General features: G+C 42.1%; 1 protein-coding gene across 3 annotated transcripts in view; it reads left to right on the top strand.

The window, feature by feature from the left end:
• The first annotated feature begins 2,747 nt into the window (after positions 1 to 2,747).
• The window catches only part of chga (chromogranin A), a 17,056-nt gene continuing 1,161 nt past the window's right edge, over positions 2,748 to 18,642 (top strand). Inside the window, exons 1-7 of one of the 3 annotated variants that reach the window (XM_014145054.2) lie at positions 2,748 to 2,893; positions 4,506 to 4,555; positions 6,188 to 6,281; positions 7,819 to 7,887; positions 8,294 to 8,386; positions 13,276 to 13,641; positions 17,019 to 17,491. In XM_014145054.2, coding sequence (XP_014000529.2) covers positions 6,191 to 6,281; positions 7,819 to 7,887; positions 8,294 to 8,386; positions 13,276 to 13,641; positions 17,019 to 17,491 — 1,092 coding nt within the window. In that variant the 5' untranslated portion in view covers positions 2,748 to 2,893; positions 4,506 to 4,555; positions 6,188 to 6,190. Of the gene's footprint in view, positions 2,894 to 3,798; positions 4,079 to 4,505; positions 4,556 to 6,187; positions 6,282 to 7,818; positions 7,888 to 8,293; positions 8,387 to 13,275; positions 13,642 to 17,018; positions 17,492 to 18,642 lie in introns of those variants that run through there. The other 2 variants (XM_014145052.2, XM_014145053.2) reach the window with 2 other exon arrangements.

Raw genomic sequence — 18,642 nt, 5'->3', positions numbered from 1 at the left:
TCTTGACAAAGCTGGAGTAACTTCCCGGCAGCCTCTCTCCCAGACAATGTAGAATAAAAAACCTTTTTCACCTCAGCCACGAACTTCTCCGGACTGAAGCACACGGCAGATTGTTGGTCACACACCGCCGTAGCCCAGGCGAGAGCCCTCCCGTACATCAGCATTATGAGATACGTCATCTTCGAGCATTCCGAGGGGAAGGGCTGCAGCTCGAAGATGAGGGAACACTGGGAGAGAAACGCCCGGCAGGTTTCTGACTCTCCAGCGAAGCGTTCCGGGGGAGGTAAGCGGGGTTCTCAGGAAGCAGCTGTGGCCTGGAGAGACGCGCTGCTGACAGCGGGGTTACTGAGGGGCTGGGAGATTACTGTCGTGGCCTGCTGCCTAACAGATAATCCGCGGAATTGCTACAGCAATGTATTCAAGGCACGGTCATGGCATTCTGCCTAGGTCTGGAATCCTTCCATAAGATCTCAAAGTAACTCCTCGTGCCTCCCAATGGTGGCTTCTTGGGAGGAGACAGCGTTGCGGAGCTAGTCCGAGTCTGCTGGGTCAGTTCGTACTATCAGAACTCAGGATAAGACCCAGATGCAGACAGTTCGAAATAACAAATGTTTATTTATGAAACAGGGGGCAGGCAAATGACAGGTCAAAGGCAGGCAGAGGTCAGTAATCTAGGGCAGCGTCAGACAGGTACAGAACGGCAGGCAGGCTCAGGGCAGGCAGAGTAGTCAAAACCAGAAAAACAGGGGCAATAGAAAAACAAGAGTACCGGGGAAAAACATGCTGGTAGGCTTGACGAGACAAGACAAAATGGCAACATACAAACAGAAAACACAGGTATAAATGCACAGGGGGAAAGGGGGGTGGAGACAAGCACAAGACAGGTGAAATAGGTCACGGTGTGGCAGTGTAGGGGAAGGTCGTCAGACAGAAGATTGAGAGGCAGATTATTTAACTTCGTGGAGACATCTTTCTTGGGTGAATAAGATATGAGTCAATTAATGCACTTTAACTAGTAGAATGTTTTAAGAAGCCCACATCGCTGTCTAACAGACTGCAATTAGTGGATTTCTGAGCGACAGGAGTCTCTGCTCATTGGTTTGACACACAGGACATTTGAGTTGCTGTCCTCAGTATGTTGTTGATGAGAGCTTTGTCTTGTAGTTTAAATATATGAGATGTGTTTTAAGATTGATATCAATAAACTTAAACATATATTTTTAAATCATGTTGATTGACATTTAATATGATATAGGGCTAGCATTGAACATGAAGTGTGTTAATTCATTTGAAGAGCAACTTTTAACCTAAAATTTTCTCATGTGTGACAAACTGAAGTCAAACTATAACCTTTGAGCACTCAGATGGCAGTCTTGTATCAAACAAATCTGATTTAGGCCTTGATCCAATCCGGACCGCAGAAGATCCATGCCTCGTACTGCATTCACAGTAAATGTTGCATATGTCGGCTCAATCCGTTATAACGCTGATCTTCCTTGGTTCAGATTGAATCTAGCCCCAAGAGCGGCTAAAATGTGTGATGTCATTGTAAATGAGACATTTCATGTGAATTTGGTCCAAATCTTATCATGACGTTTTGGATCTTCCTGAAATGTAATCCAAGGAAAGGTACTTTGAAGGAGGCATATATATTTTACATTTGTATTTAAAATCATTAAGATTATTATTGATTAACTTTGGTCATCGAAGTTCGGATATTTGTGACATTTTGACTTTACTACCCAGATCTCCTATAAGACACTACAACCCTTAGTCTGTAGATCTAAGCAAGACTTGCTGTAATTTCAAACTTTACCATGTGCTCTGAAATATGAGTATTGTTTAGATGTTTAGATGTTGATACTTACCTACTGAAAAATATAAACATTCATATTTAAAAATTGTGTTTTACACAATTTACTCCACAATCACATTAAAATGCCCAGAGTGGCGTTTCTGTTTTTTTTATTAATTACGATCCATTATTATCCATTTTTAACGAACCAGCACAGTGAAAATTAACTCCCTCTGCTGGTGATTGCTGGATGTACTTTTGAAATTATATTGATGTTTTTCAGTAATCATAAATCAATGGAAGAAAATTGTGATCAAAATATAATAACTAGGCTAGTCATATTTCAGAGCACATTGTAAGGTTTCTAATGACACACTTGCTTTGTAGCATGTCTCAGGTGTAACAATGGGAAGTTGAATATGTTGAAGAAATACCAGCGGATGGGATTTATTTTGTATCAATATCAACATGGGTTTTGAAAAGCTACATGGTGCTGATCTTTCTGGATGTTTGACCATTTGAATGCTGTTTTTTTTACATTTTTATTTTTTTACTTTTTGATTACTTTCTCATTAAGAAGTATTAGGCCTACATTCAATCAGATCAAGCTTTAACCTGGCACAGCCGACACACCCATAGCTGATGTTTTGGCGGTGTCTGGAGGTGTAACTGCGTTAGAGCTGTCAAATCGGTTGTGCATGATTATTGTCATGAATAAGCCACACTGTCCCACTCACGTTAGAAGTTCAGAAAGAGAATGTGTAGGCTATATAGAAATAATTACGTTCACATTTAAAATCATTAAACGAAATAATAAGGACTTCGATCAGCATAATCGATGTGAAGATTACATCTCAAATTCAAGTGTCCAAACATGAAGAAATGTCTCTTAATGCGACTCCGTGCAGCCAATGGCAATATCTGCCTTAGGTATAATGCAAGGAGCCGCTTGTAAATTCCACAGCTCTAACTCGTTCCACCTCCAACATGCTTGCTAAAAATGCAGCTTTTTGACATCCCCCGTCAGTCAACTCTGTGTCACTTCGAGGAAGATTTCAACCCACTCTATCCAAACATTTCTTCAAGTTCACCATCATGGTAAATCTCAAATTATTTTGTTGCTTGGACAAAGTCCTTTTTGAGGTTTTATTGTTTATTTCATGTGATTAGTGATTCATTTATGTTTGTCCCTCATTTTAAAGGGATACTTCCGGATTTTGACAATGAAGCCCTTTATTTACTTCTCCAGAGTCAGCTAGCATGCTAGCAGATACCAAAGACTTCCAGCCACTGCGATAACGCTAGTTACCGTTGGCTTGCGAAACCATAACTTTCTTCATCCTGTGTGCAGAGACATCCACATGTTATCCATGTGTTCATCTGACTCTGTGAATGTAGTTAAAGGGCTTTCGTTTCCAAAATCCCGAACTATCCATGTAAAGGTTAACCCTGTTACTTGAACTGAACTATATATGGTGAAGCTATTCCTTTTCAAATATTTTTTTTCAAAAGAAAACATTAAACATCTAATAGTCAAATCATAGTATACAAGCAGGTGACTGGTTCTACTCTTTTAGGCCATTTTCTGGTGCATTGTAGTGGGAAACCGACCAGGTTGAGCATAACATGTCAACCATGTTACTCATACTGTAGATAGACAGGCTATACATTTTTTAGCAATTACATTTTTTGGTGTGAAGCTTGCATTCAATTGTCACTCCCTATTGCACAAGCTTCCATTCATTCAACGTTCAAAGCATTCTGCATACACCTGACTTGTGATTGTATTTTAATTCCACCCTGGCCAAATGCCTAGGAGTCCTCAGAATTGCCCAATTAACAGCTGCTTTCACAAAACAAATATCCCGGGACCCCCCTATAGCACCCAGTCTTGAACTGCTCCCCACCTCTGTTCGCCTTAAATATCAACAAAGGTGTGTTGGTTGAAAGGTGTAGGCTAAACAGTTATTTTCCTAGCGGTGATGTCATTTCCTCCTCAGCAAGCTCCATATAAAAATGCAGGTGCAGTTGCAGCAAGTTGTTCGTGGTACATTAAGGCTTGAGCGAGGTAGACCCCTGATACTGAAAAACGCAGCTCGCCAGAAATAACCAGGGCGGTCAAGTTGCACATAGAATGAACCCATAATTTATCGACTCTTTCCACACACAATCGAAGGGGAGCTACCATTCTGAATAAGCTTTTGACGTTTGCTATTCCTGCCCGTTTTATTGCAACGATGATCGCGAGAGGATACCTCATTTTGACAATATTGGTTAATCGCGGTAAGAGAAATTGTATTATGTTGGGATTGACTCATATTTCTTCAAGTTATAGCTGTGATTCCACTAAAGTTAGCGGGTTGTGTAGCTGCGGGAATGTCTGAAGTTGTCATTTGGTCTAGCACCAAGGACAGCGGCAAGCGCTCCCGAATCCTTTTCGGATGGGCGCTATCGGCGATCTGAACAAATAGGCCTATCCGCTTGGCGACAGAAGTGCAGAAGTCGATATTTTTCATGAGAAATATGTTTGCCCTCGTCCCAACTGTAGGCTATATAATTGACCATATATTTAGCTGAAAATGTTAAGGAATAACGTATCCTAAACTAAAGACGACAATGTACCTATTGATTGGTAGACCTTAACCTAATAACTATGGGTGGCTGCGAGACATGACGTTTTCGCTAATCATATTTTTCTTTCCCCACGTAGTTCTCTCATTGCCCGTGACGCCAACATACCTTGAGAAAGAGGATGTCGAGGTAAGAATCGTTTTCAAGGAATAGCTTAACGATATTGTCAGCTTTATATTACATTTTGTGTATGGGGTTTGTAATCAGGGCCAGACTGGCACTCATCTGGCATTTTTGGGGGCAAATGCCAGATGGGCTGGTCATTTTTTTTGCCCAGTGGGCCTGTCTAACCTGTTTTTTTTCTGCTCAAAATGATCATTATCTACCTAATAATGGGGCCTCAAGGAATAAAATGGTCCAGTGTGTGGGCCTTGAAGAAAAAAATGGTCCGGTGGGTTAGAAATGGCAGAGCTGATTTCTGGTCTCAGTCCACACCTGTTTGTATCAAAAACACTTTGTTTGGTATGTTTCAGGACTAGAGTTGCAAAGGGAGGGTATATTTCTCATAACTTTCAAAGTTTACCAGTAAACTACCAGAATTTTGGTAACTTTCAATATTTTTGTTCTTTATCACATGTAAAATAGATAAAATAATAAAATAAGATGATTTTAAAATTAAAAATAGATATCCTAAAATTAGATATCCTAAATATAAACCATCAACTTAGCGAATACCATTTGGGTTTAATATGCATGAAATTTCCTTTATTTGTAAAAAAAATTTACACTCTTTTATTTTACTGTGTCAATATGTCTTTGTTGTAAATGTTTTGGTGCCAAACTGGTGGCAGTTGTGAAAAAAGTTAATCGAAAATAATGTCACTGTTCATTAGATGTTTTCTTTATTAATTAGGCTATTTTCATTTTAACCATATAGTCTATCCACTAAAAACTCATGGTCAATATGGTCACAGATATAAAAAAAAATCTAAAATACTATATATATATATATATATATATATATATATATATATATGTTACCATAGATTACCTGTTAAAGGGATAGTTCACCTAAATAACATATTGGTTTCCTTACCCTGTAAGCAGTCTATGGACAAGGTTTGACAACAATCCAAGTTTTTGTATAGTTTCACTGCCACTGTTTCCAAATGCGAACGTTTTAGCATTTGTGGCACAAATTCCATCCAAGTCCTGGTACCGATATTAGCACTCTTCGCGCATCATGACCAAATAATACAAAGTATAAAAATATACATATTGTGAAGCTCAACAAAGCCACTTATTTGAACACGATGTGCGAAAAATGTGAATATCAGTTCCATACCTTGAATGGGATTTGTACAGATATCATTTTTCACGCATCACCAAACACAAAAATCTGTGAAGCTACAGTCTCTCATGCAACACAATGATAATATGTCAGGGTGCTATCTTCGTGTACGATCATCTATTTACATATTGTACTTACATATCTTATTTACGTATTGTAAATGTACAATAACACAGCGACACTGCTATTGCCACGACAGTGAGCAATCAAAACAGAATAATGCATATACATGTCTCTTTATTTTGTCTACTTTGCAACTGGAATAAAGCTACAGCACACTACAAAGTCCAGCTATAGACCTGAGACAGTCTTTGGTCTATCAGACTGCATCCTTCTCTCCCTGGCAATACTTTAATGAGCACATTTGACGTCTGGAGGCTAACACCATGACGGGAGGGGGAAAACGGGGAAGGGGAAAACACTGATGCCATGTTTATCCGTTGACCGTGTGTCCGCTCTGCCCCCCTCAGGTGATGAAATGCATCGTGGAGGTTCTCGCTGATGTGCTCTCGAGGCCACACCGTTTGGCTGTCAGTCAGGAGTGCCTGAACATACTAAGGACAGGTAAACCACTCCCAATCCCTCCCAGGGACCTCGGCTCCAGATATACGCTTTTAGGTACAGATCTAGGATCAGCTCACACTCCCTAACTTAATCACCACAACTTCATTAACAGAGAAAAATGCAAAAATCACCTTAGATCAGTGTCTAGAGACATATCTTTTCTGGTATCTCAAAGGAGTCACTGTCACTCACTGTCACCAATTGTGACCTAATGCAAGTTAATATTTGCTTTCATTTTCACCATGGATGCACACAACTCAGGAAAGTCTGAAATGGAACCTTATCCCTACATATTGAGTAGTGCACTACATTTGACCAGGGCCCATAGGGCTCTGGTCAAAAGTAAGGCACGATATAAGGAATAGAGTGCCATTTGCGACACAGGTCTGAGCTCTCCATATGTGCACTCGGCAGAGCAGTCGGGGCCGGGGCTATTCAATTACAGCCATTGTGTTACCTTGACGCTGTCCTTGTTGAGAAAAATCTTTCAGGGCATTACTCATTACTGGCTATTGTTACCAGGATGGGGCTGCGGTTGGGAAATGAAACCCCTCAGTAGGAAAAATAGACTGAGCAGATGTGAGCGAGAGAGAGAAAGGGGAGAGACAAAGAGAGGGGGGGAGATTGGAGGTGATTTGGTTAGAGGCAAATCAAATTAAATCAAATTGTATTTTTCACATGCTCCGAATACAACAGGTGTAGACCTTACAGTGAAATGCTTACTAACAAGCCCTTAACCAACAATGCAGTTTGAAGAACAATACTCCCAAAAAATATGAAATAAAAGTAACAAATAAATAAAGAGCAGCAGTAAAATAACAATAGCGAGGCTATATACAGTGGGTACCGGTACAGAGTCAATGTGCGGGGCACCGGTGTCGAGGTAATTGAGGTAATATGTACAGGAGAGGGAAAAGAAAAATAAGGGGCACTAAAAAGAGAGAACAAAGAGGGAGACATACAGTATAGACGGGCAGGGAGGGAAATACAAGGGAGAAAGGATTACCTAGTAGTAAGATCAGACAGAGAAGAGAAACAGCAAGAGAAATGTGTTTACCATAAAGAGATGGATTTTAGAGAGGGAGGAAGGGGAAGACAGAGAGAGAGGCAGGGAGAGAAAGAAAGAACAAACGAAAGAAAGAATGACCCTGAAGAAAGACAGAGTAAGCAGTAGTTCTCTTGAATGCCTGCCTCATTCTGTACATTCTTTCTGGGTCAGCAGAAAGGGAAAAGCTCTGATGCTGTAATTCACTGGAAACCACTCTTTGGGCCAAAATGATTAATTTGGATTTCTGCTTTGGAGGCAGTACATTTCAATTAATTTTTTAGAGATGGGAGCAAATGTGCTGAGTTGTCACGAACAACCAAAGTGGAGAAATATACCTGTACATTTGCCCAGGGACATTGCTGGCTTGCTTGGACAATTAAAGTATTTATGCGTTGCTGAATGGCCAGGTCTCCCTAGTAAAATAGGTTTTCTGACCTCAATGGAATTTTTTTGATAAATAAAGGTTAAGATATATGGTTTCCTTTGCAGATGAAAGGCTTGTGTCAATCCTCCGCCACCGCAACTTCCTCAAGGAGCTGCAGGACATTGCCGTTGAAGGTGAGGTATTGACTGACTTTTCACTGTGGCGGGGGATACAAGGCAACCCTATCAGGAAGTTACATCATCTTTGAGTGATGTCACACAACTGTTGTGATGTAATCAGAATTTGACTTTGTTCTGTTCATCTTAGATTTGATTGGGTTTCTTGTTCCCTTTCACATAAATGGTTTTCAGCATGAAGTAAATAGTTTAGTGTTTGAAATATAATTCTCTTGATTGTTTTTAATTTAGTTTGTCAATCATGTAAACAGCCACAATAATAATATAGCTATTTCTAAAACCCAAAGACACTTTACAATAAGCAATCATAAGTGTATTTTAGGAGATGTATTGTAAGTATATGTCAAAATAAATTAGTCTAAATATTTGCAGTCACAACACTCATCTCCCCTCCAAATGACAGGAGCCAATGAGAGAGCTCAGCAGCATGTTGACATCACGGCAGATCATGTGACTAAGAAACCACAGGGTCCTCAGGGTATAGATGAGGCTGCAGGTGAGTCCCAATAGCACACATTCTCAGTAAAATTGCCATATGACAGCATTGCCTCATGATGACTGAAAATCCAAATCCCTGTCAAGTTTGCCATTTTACAGTCAAGTTGTGATATTGTGACAGTCTCTATGTGCAGGGCTGGCCCTAACCTTTTGGGGGATCTATAAAGTGGAATTTAGCTGCCCCCCCCCCCCCCCCCACCTCACAGAAAATAGTGGCCCCCCTCTTGACTGAGAAGTGAAAAAAATGTAAGGTTTAAGGTTCATTTCCTGCAATTCTACAGATTTTGTCATGGGGCAGAGAGAAAAATCAGCAGTTTTACATATCATATCCTGCAATTCTACACATTTTGCCATAGGGCGGAGAGATTTTTAGCAGTTTTTAAGCAAATTTCATGACTTAATATGATATGAGTGACTAACAAAATCAGGTCCCCTGGGCACATGCCCTGCATGCCCAGTCGGTAATTCCACCATGAATACTATAAGTTTAGATGGCTAATTTACCAATCAAAAAAATGTTAGCTGACAAGGGATAATTGAGTGACTGTCAGTGACTGACATAAGAGAAAAACTGCTGATGCACAAATTACACCGTGTGTATTCTACTATTCTAACTCTCAACAGTAAGTTGAGACCCGGACTGAGTTCCTAAAACAAAAATTGGGGATCAGGGGCCCCATGGCCGCCTCTTAGCAGTATGTCCCTTATGCTTAGGGCCAGCCGTGTGTGTGTGTGTGTGTGTGTGTGTGAGATACAGACCCCGTTTATAGACAGATGCAGTTCAATTCTGGACAAGCCAAAAGGCACACTATGAAATCGATAAATCCCTTCGTTTTTGCTGTGTAATGTTCTGGGACATTGTGTCAGCTAAGCAGGTCTGACCACAGTGCTGTGTGGAGTAGATGGCATCTGGGAGAAGGGAGCTGCTGGTACACACACAGGCTCTAAAGGTTCTGATAGACAGAATTGAGACAGGGAGCATCTCTTTCTCTCTCTCGCTATCTCTCTCTGCCCATGTCTTTTCCAATGGCTGTCAGTTACCCTCTGTGTCTCTCTCGTTCTCTGGGTGCCAGTTCCACAGGTGTAAACCCCATAGACTTAAAAGGGATTGTTCAGCAAGACAAAGTTCACAAACGTTGGCTAACTTTAGTCAAATTGTTTAACTTTAGCAGTTACTAGGTAACATGTTTGTGATAAGATTTCATCCATCAAACTTTCCAGATGGTTGGAATATGTATGTACGGTCTTGGTGGGAACAATGTCGTCAATGCACTTATTGATGAAGCCGGTGACTGAGGTGGTATACTCCTCAATGCCAATGGAGGAATCCCGGAACATATTCCAGTCTGTGCTAGCAAAACAGTCCTGTAGCTTAGCATCCGCGTCATCTGACCACTTCCGTATTGAGCAAGTCAATGGTACTTCCTGCTTTAGTTTTAGCTTGTAAGCAGGAATCAGGAGGATATAATTATGGTCAGATTTGCCAAATGAGGGTGAGGGAGAGCTTTGTATACATCTCTGTGTGTGGAGTAAAGGTGGTCTAGAGTTGTTTTTCTTCTGGTTGCACATGTGACATGCTGGTAGAAATGAGGTAAAACAGGATTTAAGTTTGCCTGCATTAAAGTCCCCGGCCACAAGGAGCGCCACTTCTGGATGAGCATTTTCTTGTTTTCTTATGACCTTATACAGCTCGTTGAGTGCGGTCTTAGTGCCAGCATTGGTTTGTGGTGGTAAATAGACGTCTACGAATAATATAGATGACAACTCTCTTGGTAGATAGTTTGGTCTACAGCTTATCATAAGGTACTCTACCTCAGGCGAGCAATACCTTGAGACTTCTTTAATATTAGACATTGCGCACCAGCTGTTATTGACAAATAGACAAACACCCCCGCCCCTTGTCTTACCAGACGTAGCTGCTCTGTCCTGCCGATGCACGGAAAACCCAGCCAGCTCTATATTATCCGTGTTGTTGTTCAGCCACGATTCGATGAAACATAAGATATTACCGTTTTTCATGTCCTGTTGGTAGGTAGTCTTGATCGTAGATCATCCAGTTTATTTTCCAATGATGGCACGTTGGCCAATAGGACGGATGCTAGTGGCATTTGCTTCAAAAGTAGTTATTCAATCAAATATATTTATAAAGCCCTTTTTACATCAGCAGATGTCACAAAGTGCTTATACGGAAACCCAGCCTAAAACCCCAAAGAGCAAGCAATACAGATGTAGAACTCCCTAGAAAAGGCAGAAACCTAGGAAGAAACCTAGAGAGAAACAAGGCTCTGAGAGGTGGCCAGTCCTCTTCTGGCTGTGCCGGGTGGAGATTATAAGAGTACATGACCATTAAGGTCAGATTGTTCTTCAAGATGTTCAAACGTTCATAGATGACCAGCAGGGTCAAATAATAATTACAGTGGTTGTAGAGGGTGCAACATGTTCAGCACCTCAGGAGTAAATGTCAGTTGGCTTTTCATAGCTGAGCATTCAGAGGTCGAGACAGCAGGTGCGGTAGAGAGGGGGAGAGAGAGAGATACAGACCCTGTTTATAGACAAAGATGCAGTTCAATTCTGGACAAGCCAAAAGGCACACTATGAAATTGATACATCCCTTATTTTTGCTGTGCAATGTTCTGGGACATTGTGTCAGCTAAGCAGGTCTGACCCCAGTGCTGTGTGGAGTAGATGGCATCTGGGAGAAGGGAGCTGCTGGTACACACACAGGCTCTAAAGGTTCTGATAGACAGAATTGGGACAGGGAGTCTCTGTCTCTCTCTCGCTATCTCTCTCTCTTCTCTAAACCCCATAGAATTAAAAAGGATTGTTCAGCAAGACAAAGTTCACAGACGTTGGCTAACTTTAGTAAAATTGTTTAACTTTAGCAGGTACTAGGTAACATGTTTGTGATAAGATTTCATCCATCAAATTTTCCAGATGGTACATCCAACATGGCCCACTGCCCACACACACGAGAGGTTTGTTAATCTACAGGCACATTTAAGCATGAACACTGCCTAACAACTAAGCTCAGCAACCCAGAACTACTACGTCTGTCTACAGAGATTACCTAACAACACAAAAGTGAGGATATGATTAATCATCATGCAGATTTTTTTTTTCTCATGTGGGAAAAGAAAGTTCTTTGATCCTGCCTAATATGGTATTCTAGCACATCCTTGTGGAGGTCTTATCATAGAGATACAATATACTGTGTTCTGTTTAATTCTGTGGGCCTTATGCGCCACATGGTAAGTAAGCTTAGGTGACTTGAAATGATCTGAACCCGTATTTACAAAGCTCTGAACTAGGATCAGGTCCCCCATGTCCATACAATCTTAATCATTATGATCTAAAAGGGAAAACTGATCCTAGACCAGCACTCCAACTCTGAGACACTTTATGAAAACGGGCCTTGATGCACCATGTCATGACAGCCCGAGGACTTATTTATGGCTTGTTGCCATAGGTTGCATTAAGGTAAGTGACAAGGTTTACTCATTATTCAATTTGCATTTCCAATTTAATTTCGGCAGCTCCCATAGTATATTCACCGTCAGTTTTAGTTCTGCTGATGTCAGGATAAGTAAGTACACAGGGGATTCGCCTCTTGGCCATCAGTCAAAGAGCACATTTACATTTTGATTGGCCGCTGCTTTAAAGCCGGCCACTTGTGCATGCTGTCTGATCGTACGTCAGGGGATGTAAAGGCAAAAGTGAGTACCAAATGCCACCCTATCCCATAGTCAAAAATACATACTTCGTATTAGATATGAAAAGCACCCTATTTTGCAGTACATATGAAATAGGGTTCCATTTGGGACATAGGGCTGTGTCTGAAGCCATTTGCCACACGTGACCGTCATCCTTTGCGTCTTTCTGTTGTTGCTATGGCATATTTCTAAATATGTCATATCTAAACTATGAAAGAGAAAATATCTGCACATTCTGTGACATCAGAGGATGTGGCCACCTTCCTCTCCTTTTCACATTTCAGATTAATCATGACTATTCAGATCGAAATATAGTGTATAGAACAGATGTGATTGTCGGTTAGGTAGGATAGGGAATTGTGTCCGCTCTATTCATAAAACGTCTATATGCAACATTCAGAACGGTTCACCTCACACCCTTGTGGCGCCTTGCTAACTGCACTGCCTGCTGGGAAGTGTAGTCAATCTATTGTCCTTCTAAATGTAGTCCATCTGTTGGATGGATGTTTGGGCAGTGCAATGGCTCATTGCTCCCAGTTTCATAATTGAAAGGCAGGCAGGGAGGTCCGTGTGCTCTGCTTTTAATTCCTTGTCCTTGACAGTGGCTATTCACACTCTTAACACTAGGGCCGGGATTCAATACGAGACGTGTTGTAGCACATAGTATACTATAACATAAAGGCCACAAAGGACAAAGGTTTTTGTATCAACATTTTAGCTTTTTATAATAAACAAATGTCTTTACAGGGTTAAATATTAGTTTCTAGAACACAACATGTGCTTCAGAAGTAGCTATCAATCATTCAACATCAACAGATGTTACAAAGTGCTTATACAGAAACCCAGCCTAAAACCACAAAGAGCAAGCAATGTAGATGTAGAAGCACAGTGGCAAAACAAAATATTATACTGTCTGTTATTTGGATTGTAGTTTGGATTCTTTCTGATATTTGTTTTTTCTTTAGTTATTTTTACTATTACTAATGTTTGACATTCTACTTCAATTTTAAGGAGCTGGCAACTAAAGCATTTCACTGCACCCGTTATAACATCTGCTAAACTGTGTTTTCAACCAATAAACGTCGATTTGATTTACAACTTCATTGAATGTCTTTTTGCTGCCTTGACAAAATCATTTAGAGAAATGGTATCTCTCTATGTTTCATCTCCTTCGTAGATCGATCGATGTTGGCCACTCTGGGGGGACCCGGCGAGAGGTCTATCCTGTCCCAGAAGAGGGGGACCGGAGGAGAGGGAGAAGGGGAGGGTGAAGGAGAGGCGGAGAACAGTGCAGAGAGGGACGGAGAGTCATCCCGTGAGAGGAACGAGATCATCAGAAAAGGCGAAGAGAAGAAGCGAGAAAAGGACGAGACCCCTGACAACCGTATCTCAGATGCCATGAACAAGGAGGGGAAAGAGGAGGAAAAGGATGTGGATGTGATTGAAAAGAAAGAAGAAGAAGAAGAAGAGGGGGATGAGGAGAAGCGTGCGAGCTCAAGAGAATACGGCGAGGAGGGAGGAAACGTGACTCTGGATAAGAAAGGTAAGAACTGCTGTACAAGCGCATTGACGGTGACATTATAGACGCAGGTCTTCAGGCCTTCGCATATCGAGTACATGGACATCTCTTGACTACACCACATCTGTAGAATTGAGTGGAGTAGGGTAAAGTTGACCCTAAAAGCTGATCTTGGGTCAGTTTTGCATTTTAACCCACTAATGGTAAAGGTTAAGATTGGCGGTTGGGGTGGTGGGGAGTTGATCTGTACCTAGGGGAAAATTCACCCCGGAGCGAATTGAATACTTGCGCTGTAATGAACCATATGATTGGCCAATTAGACATATATATATATTGAATGTCTTACATGGCTATTGTTCACAGTTGAACCCAAGAAAAAAAAGGGAGGCAAAGACTCTTCTAAAAACCCAGACATCGCTAGTCTACCCGCTTCTCACTAGCTACCTTAATTGGTATCTGGTAGCTATGCAGGCTGCGAGCAGGTACCATCATCTTGTAAGTGCACTTGCAAGCTTTGAAGTGAGCATGAACGTGGCTGCAGTTAGCTTCCCTCTCGACTACACTTCACTAGTACACTACACCCGGAGGAGGATTAACTATGATGATGAGGTGTCATAAAGATTAAATAGTGGACCGCTCTAGCTAAGTGCCAAATCAATCCATTAGATAAACACTGTTCTCTGGGGTACTGAGGTCAGTCAGGCAGAGAAAGCAGGATCAGGAGGGAGGCATTGTTTGTTTGTGTGTGTGTGTGTGTGTGTGTGTGTGTGTGTGTGTGTGTGTGTGTGTGTGTGTGTGTACGAGAAAGAGAAAATGAATCAAATATAAGAGAATAGAACGAGAGACGCACTGCAGTGAGAGAAAGAATGCAGGGAGAGAGGGAAGAGAAAAAGAGGTGGAGACTGATGGTGAGACTGTGACCATGCACTGTGGGAGCAGATGATGGATAGGAGCGGCTCCATCTATCTGATGAGTTTGAGTGCTCCCCGCACAGCGGCCCGGTTTGATTAGATAATGGATACTGGAACATTACCAACAAGACAGAGCACTTGGACTGCAGGGTTGCCTCCCAAAGGACACCATGTTCCCTATTCCCTATATAGTGCACTACTTTTGACCAGGATCTATAGGGCTCTGGTCAAAAGTAGTGCACTATATAGGGAATGGGTGCCATTTGGAATACATCCCATGGCTACGGATTGACTGCACGCCCCTGGAATTCAAATCTAAAGGCTAGATTTAGGCAAAGGAAAGAAATGAAAATATAATCATAAGCGATGAGCAAGCATGTGAACTAGGCCATATGTTATTTTTGTATATTTTATTTCTAGATTTTTAGGACAGAGAGACATCCCCAGTCCTTCAACCGCCCACTCGCCAACTGGCTATTTCTAAGGTTGAGGCCAGGATAAGGTTCTAGTATGACCAGCAAGTCCCAGTGACTATTCAACTGAGCATAAGGGAACATTTGGACAAAGGTCACTCCAAGGGCCGGTACAATATGATCTCTGTACCTCCATAGGTTGTATGCAGGGAAGGAGGCTCCCTAAGGGCTGTAACCAAATGCAGAGGTGTCATGCCCATACAGGACACGGGCACGTGTCCCCTAACCCTAATCCCTACCTTAACCATAAACCTTAACCATAACTAGAAACCTTAACCATTTTAATAGGGGGTAGGGACGTTCCACGGATCCCAGAAAGCACAGACCCTTTCAGATGTGTCATGTTTAAAAAACTAAATATAGATTTACTTTTTACATTTTTGTTGTTTCTCTGTATACTACTAGACACTTAGCCACTTTATGAAGTTTGCTTTAGCTAGCCCAGATAGGTTCCTAATCTCCCAAACTCATAACTAGCTACCAATAAGCCATTTCAGGCAATCAAGTTAGAGTAGCTAGCTTTGTAGATTTTAGAAAAGCAAGCAATTACTAATGTACTGAATAAGATTCACATTCCTTTCAATCTTTTACCCGGATTGAGGCAGAGATGCAGAAAATCATATTTATTTTCTTTAAAAAAAAGATCCACCTGACTGGAGGATACAGACAACTCAAGAAGTATGCTTGGATACAATGAAATGTATTTATGACATAGAATTAAGCATAATGATTATGGCTCTAGATTACAGGAAAAAAGCTGTTTCAGGTGTTTGAAAAATACTTTGTGCCCCCTCAGGTTTTTGGGGGAATGATGCCCTTGACCACGTGTCCATAATTTAGAATGTAAAAGGCAGACATCTGCTCAGCCAACTGGCAGCAGTCGCTCTGGATAAGAGCGTCTGCTAAATGACTTAAATGTAAATGTAAATGTAAGATTTTATCAAGAAACAATGAAATGTCCATGCAATTGGATGAATAAAGATACACTACATGACCAAAAGTATGTGGACACCTGCTCATCGAACATCTCATTCCAAAATCATGGGCATTAATATGGAGTTGGTCCCCCTTTGCTGCTATAACAGCCTCTACTCTTCTGGGAAGGCGTTCCACTAGATGTTGGAACATTACTGCGGGGACTTGCTTCCAGTCAGCCACAAGACCATTAGTGAGGTCGGGGACTAATGTTGGGTGATTAGGCCTGCCTCGCAATTAGCGTTTCAATTCATCCTAAAGGTTTTCGATGGGTTTGAGGTCAGGGCTCTGTGCAGGCCAGTTAAGTTCATCCACACCTATCTCAACATACCATTTCTGTATGTACCTCACTTTGTGCATGGGGGCATTGTCATGGCGAAACAGGAAAGGGCCTTCCCCAAACTGTTGCCACAAAGTTGGAAGCACAGAATCGTCTAGAATGTCATTGTATGCTGTAGTGTTAAGATTTCCCTTGGAACTAAGGGGCCTAGCCACAACCGTGAACAGCCCCAGACCCTTCTTCCTCCTCCACCAAACTTTATAGTTGGCACTATGTATTCGGGCAGGCAACGTTCTCCTGGCATCTGCCAAACCCAGATTTGTCAGTCGGACTGCCAGATGGTGAAGCGTGATTAATCACTCCAGAGAACTCGTTTTCACTGCTCCAGAGTCCAATGGCGGCGAGCTCCAGTCGACACTTGGCATTGCGCATGGTGATCTTAGGCTTGTGTTCTGCTGCTCAGTCATGGAAACCCATTTCATGAAGCTCCCAACGAACAGTTCTTGTGCTGACATTGCTTCCAGAGGCAGTTGGAAACGTGGCATCCTATGACGGTGCCACGTTGATAGTCATTGAGCTCTTTAGTTCTTTAGCCATTTTACTGCCAATGTTTGTCTATGGAGATTTCATGGCTGTGTGCTCGATTTTATACACCTGTCAGCAACGAATGTGGCTGAAATAGCCAAATCCACTAATTTGAAGGGTTGTCCACATACTTTTGTATATATAGTGTATATTCTATTATTATTTTTATTTACACAGGGGCAGAGTCTGGTGAGGTTACGGATGCACCAGAAGAGAAATCTGAGGAGAAGAAATCTGCAGAGGAAAATGAAGAGGAGGTAGAGGAGAAGAGGTCTGCGTTGCCTCTGCAAGACAGTGCCAAGGCAAAGAAGGAGTGGGAGGAGGAGGAGGAGGAGGAGGAGGGGGAGGTGAAACGCGAGGTCGCCGGTGTGAATCACTGGAGCAGAATGAGTGAGCTATCCCGGAGTTTGCAAACAAAGAAGAGAGAGGAAGAAAAGTTGCAGGAAGTGAAGTCACTGGAGGTCGGAGGTCAACGTGAAGTGCCCCATCACTCCAAGGAGGTGGTGGAAGAGGAAGTGGAGGAGAAGAGGAAGGTGGGAGAGGCACGGAAGAGCCCCGAAGTGAAGGCGCTCCAGATGATGGCACGCAGGGAACTGCAGGAGAGGAGAGTGGGAGAGGAGGAAGAAGGGAGCACCAGCAGGAAGACTGAGGTACATTCCCCCCCAATTATTAAAATTGGATGAACTATCCCCAAATCCAATGAAATGCAATGGTACCTGGCTATATTAGCATTCTCGCTCAATCCCCTATCAGGAACCACCTCGAGAGGTGCACATTTTTGTTCTTGGCCTGCACTGTTGATTCAACTCGTCAACAAATCAACTAATCACCATGCGATGGATTAGTTGAATCAGGAGCCGTTTGTATCAAGCGTGTCAAGAGTAGGAGTGCTGATCGAGGATCAGGTCCCCCTTGTCCATGTAATCTTAATAATTGGGATCTAAAAGGCAACATTCTATAACATCACTCCTACTCTTAGACGCATGATACATAAGGCCCCTAATGGGTAACTGCTGGGCTACACTGAGAATGCATCGAGAAGAAACGCTGAACTAAACAAAAAACACAACACTCTGTGCTCTGAGACCCTACCCACTGTGCACACACGGGTTGAATCAACGTTGTTTCCACGTCATTTCAATGAAAGGACTTTGAACCAACGTGTAATAGACGTTGAATTGACGTCTGTGCCCAGTGGGTATGTTCACTACCCACCTCACATCTAATGCTGTATTCTCTTCGGTCTACTGTAGTCCACTTTCATATGACACATCACAGTGCATCACTTGAACAGGCTAACAACACAGCTGACATTTGTCTGTCCTTTTTGTCACGATACGCTAGGCTGTCGTTGTCCACTTCCTTAAACTCATCCTGTAGAGGAGCCGCTCGGTAGAACGCTGTGTAATGTGTTGGCCCCTGAGGCTTTTTCACACCTTCCTGGCCGATTCAACTTGGTTGTATTAATATTAGTGCACATCGTAGCAAAACCTTTTGCAACCAAAATAAAAAATGTATAGTTTCTTATTGGACAAGTTAAGGTAGTCCCTCCCCATTTTGTCTGTTTACTTCTTAGTGAATATGACTGTGACATACAGCAGTGCAACACCAATTATAGTCCCTCACTTGTCTAAAAGTAGGAAAAGTATGCTGGTTCAACCTCAGGAGCCTCTACTACTAACTAGAGCAATCGGACCACGCTGGATGGATGGTTCATCCACAGGGCTTTTCGCCGCCTGTGGGCTCTCATATGGGAACACACATATGCACACACACACACACGCCTATGCAGGTAAGTTTT

This window comes from Salmo salar, chromosome ssa15 (assembly GCF_905237065.1).
Source record: "Salmo salar chromosome ssa15, Ssal_v3.1, whole genome shotgun sequence".
NCBI classification, from domain to species: domain Eukaryota; kingdom Metazoa; phylum Chordata; class Actinopteri; order Salmoniformes; family Salmonidae; genus Salmo; species Salmo salar.
Note: the sequence above shows the minus strand (reverse complement) of the source record. Positions and strands in the feature narration are given on the sequence as shown.